The 13,710-nt window shown below is 46.7% G+C and overlaps 1 protein-coding gene across 1 annotated transcript; it reads left to right on the top strand.

Moving 5' to 3' along the window:
* acvr1ba (activin A receptor type 1Ba) lies at nucleotides 1-13,166 on the top strand. The gene is made up of 9 exons (XM_031845283.1): nucleotides 1-197; nucleotides 8,000-8,230; nucleotides 8,340-8,591; nucleotides 8,697-8,927; nucleotides 9,020-9,187; nucleotides 9,843-9,999; nucleotides 10,343-10,467; nucleotides 10,556-10,686; nucleotides 10,784-13,166. Exons 1-9 carry the CDS (start codon nucleotides 134-136, stop codon nucleotides 10,907-10,909), a joined length of 1,485 nt encoding a protein of 494 aa, XP_031701143.1. The 5' UTR covers nucleotides 1-133; the 3' UTR covers nucleotides 10,910-13,166.
* Nucleotides 13,167-13,710: the final 544 nt, after the last annotated feature.

Raw genomic sequence — 13,710 nt, 5'->3', positions numbered from 1 at the left:
GCTGGCTGGCTGGCTGGTATCTGGCTGTGTGGTGTGTGCGGTCGGACTGTGGTCGTGTTGCAGGTCGGGTCGTGTTGATAACGAAACACTTACGGGACGCATTTCATCGCGGAGAGATGGGAATGTTGAAGAAATGTCTGTAAAAGAAATGTCTCTAACGCTTCTGGCCCTGGTCGGGTTGGCGGCTCTCGGTGATGGTAAGTTTCATGTGAGCGCCTCTCCGGCTTTTGTCTCGGTGTGTTTTCCTGGACTGGGCATCGCCTGTTGTCGCTCCTCGTCATGGCGCTCTGTGTTGGGGATTTGGGCTAACCCGTGTCGAGCTAGCGTCGACCCCGGAGCCACGGCTGCTGTTAGTCCCGAACCAGAAGTCATGCCGCGTTTGTTTGTTTGTGTTTGACAAAAACTCGACGTGTGACTTGGTCCTTATTGAACAAGTAGCTACCACCACAACAACAACATGGTGGTGCTGTTTGTTTCGAGGCGCCAGCTAACGTTGGCTAGCTCACTGCATAATGGACTTAAAGTTGAATACTGTTGATAAGTGTGGTTCGTTTGAGAGCTACACGACTGAAATAAAATCATGCATTATGGCGTAAAGGCACACCAGGTGGCGACTAATAACCCAGTCTGCTGTTGATGTTTTAAGTTATCTGTTGCTGTTATGCTAACATATTTACAAAACAATCTCGTGTTGGGTTGTGACTGCTTATCACTGCTCTGGTACAGCACTCTGTGGTGATAGCAGCCCGGTGGAGCATGTGGTCACTGACAGTCTCCTCGCATGTTGTGTGCCTCTGGATGGAGCAGAAAGGAGTCACTGAACGAAGGCCTATCCTCTGCTGTGCATGAAATGTGTTTTTTTAGATAGTAAACACTGGCAGCTCTTACATTGGTGTCTATTTGTAAGGAGTGAAAAGGCTGCTTAGTGGCCTCCAGCAGACAGTGAATGCTGGCGTAGGGTGACAACAGCCGTGCATTCAGCCGTCCCAGACACAAGTCAGAGTTGAAGTCTGGGTTCATTGTGATGGAAATGTGGCAAGTGGGGTCTTTTGAGGCAGCCAGTTATGGGGCTGCTTCAGTCTGAATCCTCCCCGTCTGCCCGGGCAGCTGACACCCAACCCCACACCGGGCCTGTGTTGTACTAAAAACCCCGCGCTTGCCTTTTGCAGCTTGTCTAATCATCTTTAACTTTACTCCAAACGCCACACGTTTGCATCAAGAATTTCATCATTTTCATTTGAGACACAAGCATGTCTCGGGTGACGCAAACCTCCCATTTGTTTTTGCCATTTGTCCTTTACCGTGTTGCAACTTGCCACTCAGCAGATAAACTAAGTAATAAAAACAAATAACAAGTGCATGTTGTGCGTTAAACGGTTTAGTCATCGTTCCAATCATAAGTATTCCTCCCCCGCTTAGTTTAGATCAGGGTGCAGCAGCTAGAAAAATGATCACACCTTGAATGGTCAGTGTTTGACTGGGTTACTCCAATATTACCAGTGATGTGCGAGAGGGGGGGGGGTGTGGCCTGAGCACACAGGGGGGGTTGACGGTGGGATTGTCCAGCTGGCGGGGCCTGCCATGTAAGGGGCCCACAAGTCTGTCTGGAGCCATGGTTTCACACCAGTTAATGGATTACACCACGCAGGGACTGAAACCAGACAAACCTGAAAGTAGCTGCGCTAGAGCAGACTCCAGGCCTGCTGTGGCGAATGTAGTATGTTTCTGTGAGAAAACGCTTTACTCACGGCTTTGATGAATCCGTCACGTGTTGTTGACTTTCATACGGATTACGAGTCACTAGTGTTATGGGAATTACATGCCTGTGTGACGCAGCCCGCCTGGGTGCGTTGAACACGATAGCAATGTGATATGGGCACTGTGACACCACACTGCCGAGAAGTAGGGCGCGTCCCTCGCTTTCTCCTTTCCCTTAGTAATCTCTATCACTGTCATATAAAAGGTACTTTATTAGAATTTAATCTGTACTTTATCTGTGGTCCCACTTCTGCTTTCACTCATTCACTGCCACCATAACGTGCTGAATCAAGCTTTAGCATCGGCTGTGTTCTCCCCCCCTCACAGGCGAAAGGAAGGCCTTTGGTTAGATGAGCTCCTGCTATCTCGTGAACTCTGCACTCGCCTTTAGTAGCCCTTATCACGACTATGCCAGAGTCTTGTCATTCCCTGAAGTGCCCTTGTGTCAAATCAAAGACAGGGTGATTTTAAACGGAAGAAGAAGTCTCTACTTCGAACCTGTGCAGAGCTAAACTCTGCTACATGTGCTGTTTAACGTCAAATTGGATGTGAATGAGTTCAGGGAGCATGAGCTAGTCAGATTGGAACATGTGTACACCTGCCCATCAGATCAGAGCCAAGGGAATGTACGGAGAATGGTTGCAACTCATTAGGTGCTTCAAAGGTGTGTGTGTCTGTAAAGAGAGGAGTTTGGACGGGGGGGGCGGTGTGTTGGTAATATTTACAGGCTTGAGATGGAGAAAGTTGTTTTGTTTCCAAATGTTAGCAGTTGTTGAGGCGTGTTCTAGACAGACGGATGTTTGGGCTGCCGGGTCCCTGCAGCTACAGTATTCTTAAAATCCTCGCCCAGACTCTTCCTCCTCTTTTAAAAATCTGTGTTTACCAACCGTTTCTATCGTGCTGCACTGAGGCGGTCAGGTCTGTGGTGGTCTAGTTTTCCTCCGTAATCACCGTGTCGTTAATGACCTCCGATGGCCCGGAGGCACAGGGCCCTAATTGCTACAGCAGACAGCGTAGCCCCTGACTGACCCAGCTCCCCCATTACCGATGATGGACCACAAGAGACTACTACCACAGCAGAGCCGTCAATTTCACCTTCGGTTGTGCACTTATCCGTGCTTTTAATTTACTCAGGACGCTTTCTTTGTTTTAAAGGTTTTTGTTTTTTTTATGTCAGTGGAATAATGACGTCTGCTTTTTGTGCCATACCTTGAATGTTGTTATTGTCACAGTGCACCCAGACAGACCCGGTGTCTGTGAGTTGATGTCTATGGGGCTGAACCCGACACCCGTCCTCCATTACACGTCTCTTTGTAGAGGTGTTTGATTTCTTTTTTTGTCACTTGTTGGAATGTAGATGAGACCTGCTGTGCCTCGTAATGTTAAGCTTGAAGGTATGCAGCCTTCTGATTGGTCTGATCTCGGGGAGGGCAGTTAGCAAGACAAGTGTGTATAATCTAGAGCTAGAAGTACGATTTAAACCACTATCTTTCACCTTTCTCAGGCCTCCCATGTTGACGTGGACTTAAAACAGAAGAAGTGGTTCACTTGGCAGTTGCTCCTTTTATTTTTTTTAACAGTAAATGCAATAAAAAGAGCACAGATGATTTCAATATGAGTCAGTCTTTGTGGCGGTCCCTGTGTATTTCCTACATCATCACAGCGTCAATGTCGGACTTATTGGATGATGATACTCAGAATAAGTTGTTTTGGTGTCGCAAGATTACCCGATTATGTATTGTATGCAAAACAACAGTACAGAAGCATCTTTTTTTGGTTTTTCCATACATGCCATTGTCATCTACAATGTAACGTTTTTGTTTTAAAATGGTATTCTGGTCTCATTCTTTAATGTCAGAAAATGGGGTTTTACTGCATTATTAAAGAGAGAGAGAAAAACTTTCAGACAATACCCAGCTCTAGCTCCAGTTTAGGATAACCCATATTGTAAGCTACAAAACAGAGCTCCAGCACTCATACTAAATTATACTTCTTCCCCGATCGGCCCTAATTTATGATGAGAAAAAAATTATATAAACCCCTTTTTTTTCAGTGGAAGCCAAAGTTCTCAACTGTTATTGTTATCTAAACACAATCAAATTTACAATAACTTGCCTAAAAGAACAATTTGCATTTGAACAGCTATAGAAAGACAGAAAAGGGGCATAATTGCTGAGTCTGTGGTCTGCTGATACTGTTTTTTGATCTCAGGAGACACGGCAGACGCATTGGCTCAAAGCACTGCAACATACTGGGCTATTATAGTGGAGGCAACATACACCGGTTTGGGAATCTGAGCAGCGAGAAATCCAAAGTGAGCCCATGCTCACATTGGTGTGCCTTTGAACTAATCCAGGGCAGCAGACACAGACAGGATGGGCTGTAGCCTGCAGGCTGCTGGTTGGTAGAGACACTAGATGCAGCCCCAGAGACTTCACTTGAGAATCAGATCAGTAATCTGACCCTGAGATGCAGACAAAGGTAATGACTTTCCTTCCCCTAACATTGATTAGGACACTGTGTGTGTGTGTGTGTGTGTGTGTGTGTGTGTGTGTGTGTGTGTGTGCGCGTGCACACACACACACACACACACACACTGTCTGGTGGCGTCTGCTTGTCTTGATCAGCTCTTAGTCTGGTATCTATATGGATTTAATTTCAGCCAGTGCATTTTGGTAATGGTGCTCTGCTCGCCGTATACACACACACACCCGACTGTCTGTCTGTGTCGTTCAGCTCCCAGAAACCCACTGTGTTTGTGTAACCCTCCAGCCCTGCGGCGAGCACGCGTATTTTCCACAGACTCTCTCATCTTACCGTACCAGAGAAGCTCACCTCCTGTTTTGACTGTGTTGCTGCGCATGAGTAATTGTGAGCAACACGTACACACCGGCATGCTCACAGAGCCCGGTCATTAAGGTTAATGTGTGAAGGTGTTTGGAGTGGGACTACGCTGTGGTTTTTAGCTGGGTCCAAGTTAAGGCGATGCTGGTTGTGGCAACAATGTTTTATTAATCCCTTCCTCACCGTGTCCTGTCCCAACATGAATGGAATGATAGGAACTTCACACACTAGCGGCTCAGAGGAGTCGCTCTCTGCACCGTGTGCTCCCCTCTTTTTCCTCCACGGTTCCCTTTTCCTGTTATTTACCCCCCTCCAGCAAGTCAAAGTCTAGACTGGGTTTTAATGACGGTCGCAGCTGGTCACTTGGGCAGACCCCAACTGCAGCTGGGCCCCCCCCCCCTGTAAATCCCGCTTGTTGCCCCCCTCCGTATTGTCCTGACCAACTTGGGGCCGGCCCCCTTCCTGTCTGGCCCGGAGCAGCCCCCCCAACGTTGGTTACTGTTACTGTTAGCCCTGGTCGGTCCCCCCGTGCGCCGCCCATCCCCCCACACTGCTCCACGCAGAAGTGCGCTCCCCCACTCCACTCCGCTCTTTGTTCGTGCAGGGCCAGTCCAATCCCTCCTCATGTCGTCTTAATCTCCACACAAAGAACCAGTGTGAAGACCACCAATTACGTGGATACAAGAGCAGAGTTCACTCCAAAACCGCATACACGCCGGGTTCACTCAGATCCGTGTGTATCTAGGCTTGATGTTGCTCCTTCAAGTCGAGCTATGTAACACGTCTGCTCCGAATTCAGCGAGATATGCAGAGCGCTGTGCAAACATGGCATTTCGGTAAATGCCAGTGGGCGAAGATTTCTTTCTTAGACGTTGTTTGAATTAGTTGTGTTCTTGTGCACCGTCTGGCTTGACATTCATCTTTAATTTACTTCTTTTTTTTTTTTTGAGATCTTAGTTTCATATTATGTCGTCTTTTGTGAAAGTTTGTCAAGGCCTATAGGTGATGTAACCTCTTCTGACGGGTCCCAGAGATTTGTCTAGAGAGGTTTCCCTTTAATATTTCTGCTTTTATTGGTTGTAATGGGAAATGTTGCAGGGGAACGCTGCAATTCAATAAGCAGGACTGTTTAGTGGCAATACTGTGTTTTTTAATTCAACATGATGAATGACCATCATTTGTTAGGTATATAAGTAGCTGAATCGGGTTATTTTGATCTATAAATGGTTTCCATCTCTGTCAATATATATAAAATGACGATCTCTCTTCACATTGGCAGCCCGTAGCGTTGACTCTTGTTTGTGTGGGAGTAGACTATACACATGGTAATTCCACAAGGTAGCCTTTAACGAAAGGGAAGACTTTACCACAATCCAAACTCTTGGTAGACCACAAACCATCTATGGCACACTCGAGGAGGGACTGTGTGCGTGTGTTTTCAGCCATGTTTGGTTTCCTTGCTGAGCCTCTGTCTGTACGTCTGTGTACCATCTGTCTCACCACACACCGTCTCCATGATGGATGCTCATTGTAGATCATGGTGTTCTTATCAGATCGCTGTTGTTAATGTTGCTGAATATATGTTTGTCTCAGAAATGTACGTTTTCTTACTCGTACTTTGAGGATGTATTGATCCAAATGGCTGCTGTCTGGTCTCACTCGCTGATTGATTTCTTTCACTGAGAAGTAGTAAACATCAAGCCTAGAAGAAGTGTCTGGCATAATGGAAGAAGGGATTCAAGATGTCTGGCTTTGGTGATTGATATAGAGCATCTTCCAGCTTTCTGACCTGCAGCTGTTACTCCTGTCAGCCGTTATATTTGGCTAAACCATTCGCTCCACCAATGCTGCCATTTGGCTTGTTTTCCTCTCCTTATCAGGCCCAGCCTGCTTCACCTCTGCGTAATCTGCAGGAAATTCCATCTGCATGCGAACTGTGGTGAATTTGGACACACTCCAAGAGTTCCTGCCACTTTCCCGCTCGCCTCCTGGAGAGCAACACACGCACAAACACACACACACACGCACAAACACACACACACACGTGCACAAACACGAAACAGATGAGAAATGTTACCACCCTGTGGACAAGCATGGATGCATCAGCATACGCTACATGCAAAATATGCTCCCACACAATGCAACTTCCCAGAATTCAGCTCAGTGAAAGCCATTCCGATGACACCGGGTTTGTGGTTTTGGCCACTTGGGTGTTACATGCTGATGGCGCAATCAGTTTATTACTCATTTGAATGAATGTCCTCAAATTTGCTGACACTTTTTTGACAAACACCCAAAGACACAGAGGATTAGTGGAAGCTTGCCACTCTTAAAATCTTTTCTTTTCTCCGGTCCAGATATTGTCAGCGGTCCAACTGCTGCTGAGCCTCTTCTTCTTTTTGAGGGGGAAAGGATTTAAATTCCTCTCTGCTTTGTGTGTCCTCCTCTGTTGTTGTTGTTGTTGTTGTTGTTGTTGGTACGATGGTCTCGTCTTCGCCAAATCCAGTGTTTTGTGTTCCAGTTTTCTGACCAAGAATCAGCTCTCGGTCTGTCACGCCTCACAAGCGGCCCTGTTGTCAGTCGGGCGGTGACAGAGGTTCCGTTAAGCTCAACTGCTTCCCGGGGTTTTTCACCATGTGAAAACTAGTCTCCTCTAGCCTTGCCAGGTCCTGCTTGGCCCTCTGTTTGCTTGTGGAAAACCTTGGGAAGTAGCCTTTTGAGCTGACCTTACTCTAAATGAGAAGCATGTGTGACTCAAAATCACATTTCTCTCCAAATCTAATCAGTTTGCAGTTTCTCGCTCTCGGATTGCCCAACCCGACTCTGGTTCAGTTTCAGATGTGGCAAATCTGGAAGGACTTTCTGGCACTGACCTCTTCTTGCTTGTGAAGATGGGCCACCGTAGTTTTTATTATGGCGGCGGCAGGAGTTCCATTGTGTCCGCTTTAATAAGGTACCTGCGCAGGAGTGTGCTGTGCTCAATAAAGCTCCTGTCTCATTAGCGTAGACGGCGGCAGCTCTCTGTGTCGGTGGGAGAGGAATGGAGCAGAATGCTGCATTGGGGATTTGGCAGTAGCCCTCTTCCCTTGTTGGGTTTCACTTTGTCTGTCCCACTGGGCAGGTCTGTCTCCACCCTGCGTGTTTGGGTTCATCTGCAGTGAAGGATCTGATTTCAGGGCCGTCTGGCTGCTGCGGCTAAATTCCAAACTCTGTGTCTGCATGTCACAAAATGCCCACAACTGAACGGGACACTTCAATCTCCTGACCCTGTGGTGAAACTGTGGGGTTAGCTTGCCCCCTGCTGGACATAACGGGGAAGTGAAATGTTTTTTTAACCTCCATGGCTCCATCTGAGGAATTGATATTTACTTAACTCTCTCTGTCCTTTTCCCTGCAGCTTTACATTGTAACTGCACAAACTGTGAGAAGACTGGCTACGAGTGTGAAACAGATGGCGCCTGCATGGCCTCCACATACTACATCCAGGGGAAGGAGCAACACGTACGCATCTGTATCAACCGGGACAACCTGGTCCCCCCCGGACAACCTTTCTACTGTCTGAGTGCCGAAGGCCTGCTCAACACACATTGCTGCTATGTAGATTATTGCAACAGTATTGAAGTCCCTGGTGAGGCACAGTCTGCAAACATCAGAGCTCCTTCAGTTCAACAGTGGCCCGGTTTCAATTTAAAGTGACCACCTCTGCTTCTCCGTCTCTTTTCGTTTTGTTTTCTCAGTCCCAACAAAGGACTCGGGCCCAGGGAGCTCCTGGGGGCCGGTGGAGCTGGTGGCGGTCATCGCAGGGCCGGTGTTCCTCCTCTGTGTGCTGCTGATGGTCGGCGTGTTCCTGTTCCAATACCACCAGAGGGCCTATAGCCACAGGCAGAGGCTGGAGGTAGAGGACCCGTCCTGTGACCACCTGTACTTGGCTAAGGACAAGACCCTGCAGGACCTCATCTACGACATGTCCACCTCCGGATCAGGCTCGGGTCAGTGCAAGTGGCCCTCTGACGTGACATAATAATGTAGTGGAAAAACCAGTCTACGGGAATGTTGGCTAATGCTTTTGTTTGTCTCTCCACTGCCCCCTGCAGGTTTGCCGCTGTTTGTGCAGCGGACAGTGGCTCGGACCATTGTGCTGCAGGAGATAATAGGAAAGGGTCGTTTTGGTGAGGTGTGGAGAGGGAAGTGGAGAGGAGGAGATGTGGCGGTGAAGATCTTCTCATCCAGAGAGGAGCGCTCCTGGTTCAGAGAGGCCGAGATCTACCAGACGATCATGCTGCGCCACGAAAACATCCTCGGATTCATTGCAGCAGACAATAAAGGTGAGGATGTTTGTCGACAGTAACGGTCCATTATCGTAGTTCAATTTAAAGCATGATGTCTGACTTTTTTTTTTTTTTTTGCTCTCTTTCAGACAATGGTACATGGACTCAGCTGTGGCTCGTGTCAGACCATCATGAGCACGGCTCTCTGTTCGACTATCTTAACCGCTACTCTGTCACCATCGAGGGCATGATCAAACTGGCACTGTCTGCTGCCAGCGGCCTGGCGCACCTACACATGGAGATCCTCGGCACTCAGGGTGAGATCAGCTGTCACGTTTAAGCACAGCATGCAATAAATGAATAAACTAACTAGAAAGATCTCTGCCAGGTGTGTCTGCAACAACCACTGCTGTATTGATTAAATGAACACAACCCACAATTGGCTCAGCCCCCATCTAGACACCAATGTGTTGTAACGCGTCATCAAACACTCAAAAACTTGCAGTGATGTATGCAGGCAATCGGCTCAAAGTCGTCGTATACAACACGTCATGCAATCATGCTAAAAACCAAGCTGTGTGAGAGCTACAGTGGTGTGGGTACTGGTAGTTCTGTTAGCCAAACGCACCTTACAAAGCAATAACAGTGAGCTGAAGAGCCGAGAGGGACGCCGGCAATAAAAGGTGTTTTGAGAAAGCGTGACTAACGGCAAACGCAAGAGGTCTTTGAGCTGGCGGCCATAACTGGGCATCCAAAATATTATGTAGTTTGCTACAACAAAATGAAAGATTAGCCATGGTCAGACATAGAGATGCACACTCACTCACTCACTCCTGCATGCAGGCACACGCCTGCCTGATGGCATGATCCTGCTGGCTGAGATAATAATCATCATCGTGGACTTGAGAGTTAAGTAAGTGCTATTTCTGCTGAGCTCTTGATGCTAATGATGTGTTGTCTGTTCTCCTGCAGGTAAGCCTGGCATTGCTCACCGAGACCTCAAGTCTAAAAATATCCTGGTGAAGAAGAACGGCATGTGTGCCATAGCTGACCTCGGCCTGGCAGTCCGCCACGAGTCCATCACAGACACAATCGATATAGCGCCGAACCAACGCGTGGGCACTAAGAGGTAAATGTTTGCACAGTCATTCACTCAAACACACACGAGTGGAGGTCTGCATAATATGTCTACAAACCCCACGAGAAGATCACGTTAATGAGCCGCACTATTGAACATGTTTCTTCATAACAATGAACACGTAACTGTAGAATAAGTCCGACTTTCAACACTGTCCTGCTGCTGTAAAGCTGAAATGAGTCACATTCTTAGGAAATGATTTAACCGTACAAATATTGTTGAGCCATTTTTCCATCTTCAGCAAAACTCAATGAGCTGTGTGCCACAAACAGGGTGCAACAGTCTGACAGTAGTGAGAGACGCATTGTCTAAATATTTGATTGTCCACCTTCAGGTATATGGCTCCAGAGGTCCTGGACGAAACCATCAACATGAAACACTTTGATTCCTTCAAGTGTGCTGACATTTACGCGCTGGGCCTTGTGTACTGGGAGATTGCACGTCGCTGCAATGCAGGAGGTAAACAAACAGCAGCTGATGCTATTTATATAAATGAACGGGAGCATGAAACCAGCGACTGAGAATGCTTCCACACTGTGCACTGCAGGTATCCACGAGGAGTACCAGCTGCCCTACTACGACCTCGTACCCTCTGACCCCTCCATAGAGGAGATGAGGAAGGTGGTGTGTGACCAGAAACTCAGGCCGAATGTGCCCAACTGGTGGCAGAGCTACGAGGTACATCTCACTCGATGAACACTTTACACCTGTAGCGGACACAGTCAGTGGCTGTATAGAAAAGCAAGACATCTAACCTGTGTTCCCTCTCCTGCAGTCGCTGCGTGTGATGGGTAAGATCATGAGGGAGTGCTGGTACGCCAACGGAGCAGCCAGACTGACGGCCCTGCGCATTAAAAAGACGCTGTCTCAGCTCAGCGTGGAGGAGGACGTCAAGATGTGAGCGGCGACACGGTGTGCTGGAGACGCACAACCGGACCACACTCCCATAGGAAACAAACACTAAAGACAGACTGCAAATGAAAACCCTGCCAGTTTTAAAGCCACACTCCAAGTTGTGACGAGGCCTACCTCACCTTTTTAGCCAAAACTACTGAGTCACCCTCCCCCCTCCCCTTTTGACTTTACTCCCCCCACCCCACCCCCTCGTTCCTCGTGTCTCCTCCCTGTTCCCTTTGACCTCCCCCCTTCTCCATGGGCCACTACACTTACCGCTGTTAATATCATCACAATCAACCTTTTTATTTTCATTTCCCATGGCAGGAATTAGGACTATTGTACAGTGACGGGATTATTTAGTTTGATCCCTTTTACCTCTCTGAAACATGTCCCATGAAGGACTAACCTTGTCCAGAAGAGTCGAGAATGTTTTATGTTGAAGAAGAATAACACTGGCCATGCAGAATTACTGAGTGTGAGTGTGAGTGTGAGTGTGAGTGTGAGTGTGAGTGGGGAAAAGAGGCTGAAGCACTGTTTCTAGTCGTGTGTAAAAGGTGTCTGGACTACTAGCATGTTTCTGAGACACTGAGATGTCCTCTGGTGTAGGCTGTAGCTCATTAGACAAATCCAGTAGTGGGACGTTTAAGCATGAACACCCACATTTTAGCTTTTTTTAACCACTCACTTGAATATCCTTCAAACAGAGATGAGTTGCACTTGACTGTAGCTTCCTCATCATGTGTTACACCTGCAGGTATCACACACAGCCCGTGTGGTCCAGAGTCCTGTTGTTAGTTTAAAATGTGACGGGGGGGGGGGGGGGGGGGCGGTATTAACGTTCAGGATGGTTTGACTTTAATTTATTTGTCGATAGTTTTTATTTCATATTGATCAACACTGTGAGATGAGATGTGACAAGCCAGAGTCTAATATGATATGAAAATTAATGTTGTAGTTCAGTCCAAGTCTTCACCATCTGTCAGACGTTAGGTTACCGGGTTGTTGCGTTCATTTTACGCAGAAGAAGAGCGCAAATATGGATGTCGCCATGACCCCCGTTTGTGACAGGCGATGACATCATGTACACTGAGCAAATAAGAGGCATATGAAATTGCAACGGAAAATACTGTTTCTTTTTTAAATATATTTTTGCGTAAAGACATCATAATGGGTGTTTCCTTTTGACATTAGACACTACTGATGATGGGTACGTATGATTTGTATATAAAACATGCATTATTTCCTTTTTATGCCACAAGCATCAGTGTGACGTCTGAACGGTGATTTTTGCTTTAACGGTACTTTCAGAGGTCTGTTGTTTTGCTTTGTCTGCATGGTTTCTAACCAGGAAACAGACAGCCATCTGCTGGAATCTGTTTTTAACTTTGCGCCTCTCGTGGCAATTTGGTGGTACTACTGATCCCAGATCATTTCGCTGCAACCTGTTATTATTTTTGTATAATTGTTGAGTTCTTCTGAGAGTTCAGTAATGCAGATCTGTTTCTACATCATGTCCTCCGGGGTGACATCTCTTTCTCATTGACACTGGAATATTTCGATGCCTCGTGTAACCTTGAATTCTGATGAAGCCAAGTAGAGACGGCTGCTGTCGGTTCAGCCACAGGGAACATACGGTTAGTTGTGAAGAGTAGTTGAGACGTTTTAACCTCAAAGAATGACATGCTATTAAGTGAAACTGCATGTTTTCATTCTACGTTGTCGTCTGTCTGCAGACAAATCTATGAAAGTATTACACTGACAGTCGTCACAGTTGGGCTCTGCACTGTTATGTCCACATGGGTTTTAGTTCATGTTATGTCATCACTTCATCCAGAATCCCTGTGTCCTGTTAGAATCCCATTTTGCATGCTGTCTCAAACACTGGGTCCTCTGCACTGAGGTAGATGAACTTAAGACTTGTCTCTTCCTACCTGTTCTTGTTTTCTTCCTGTTTGTCCGGGTCGTTGGCTTGTACACCAGAAGTGTTGCTGCTACTGTTAACATGGGTGGAAGTTCAGCAGGCAGACCGGAGAAGGAGAGCTGGGAGAGAAGAGAGGGCAACTGCTGTCAGTTGAACCAAAATTGTCAAAACACTCCTGTCCATGTTTGGTTTGTTGCCATGGGTATATGACCATCAGACATCCTGTTCATATGTAATACTTCAATCTTTCAAAAAAAAATCATGTTGTGCAAATCTTTTCAGACTTAGTTTAAAAGTGTATATAGATGATATACAATAAATTCCTCTTTTTCTTACCTGGGACTGTGGTGCTCATTCAGGGTGGTATGCAGTGTTTTCATTGTCTCGTTCTGCTCCAGTTATAGACGGTTGACGTTCACACGGGGAATAAACAATAACTTTACAATCGGTGCTGATGGTAAATCTATTGAAATAGATTTCCCAGTGCGTGCTAAAGCTGATCTCTCCAGCTGTGGAGCCTGTTTAAAGAGTAACGTAACCCCCCCCAAACACTTTAATTCTATATATGCGTTACGATAAGTATGCACAGCGACTGCCCTCTACTGGTTGAAACCCGGCTATTGAAATGTAATATTGTAATTTGCTGATCTCGAGGCAGGGGACTTATAGTGCTGCAGGAATAAGTCCTAAAATAACAGCATGTGTGCACTTCGGGTTCCCTCGTCAAGTCAATGAGGTTTTTTTTAATGTGTTTTTGGTTAATGTCTGAAGTAAGTTCTGTGGTTAACACAAGCTTAACAGATTTTGTTGCAAGTATCCCTGTGAGAATTGGGAAGCTTTTAAGTGCCTTGAAAGAGGCAGTTGCTAACAAGATTTTATAATGA

Source organism: Anarrhichthys ocellatus, unplaced genomic scaffold (genome assembly GCF_004355925.1).
Source record: "Anarrhichthys ocellatus isolate YVR2014 unplaced genomic scaffold, GSC_Weel_1.0 scaffold5, whole genome shotgun sequence".
NCBI classification, from domain to species: domain Eukaryota; kingdom Metazoa; phylum Chordata; class Actinopteri; order Perciformes; family Anarhichadidae; genus Anarrhichthys; species Anarrhichthys ocellatus.
Note: the sequence above shows the minus strand (reverse complement) of the source record. Positions and strands in the feature narration are given on the sequence as shown.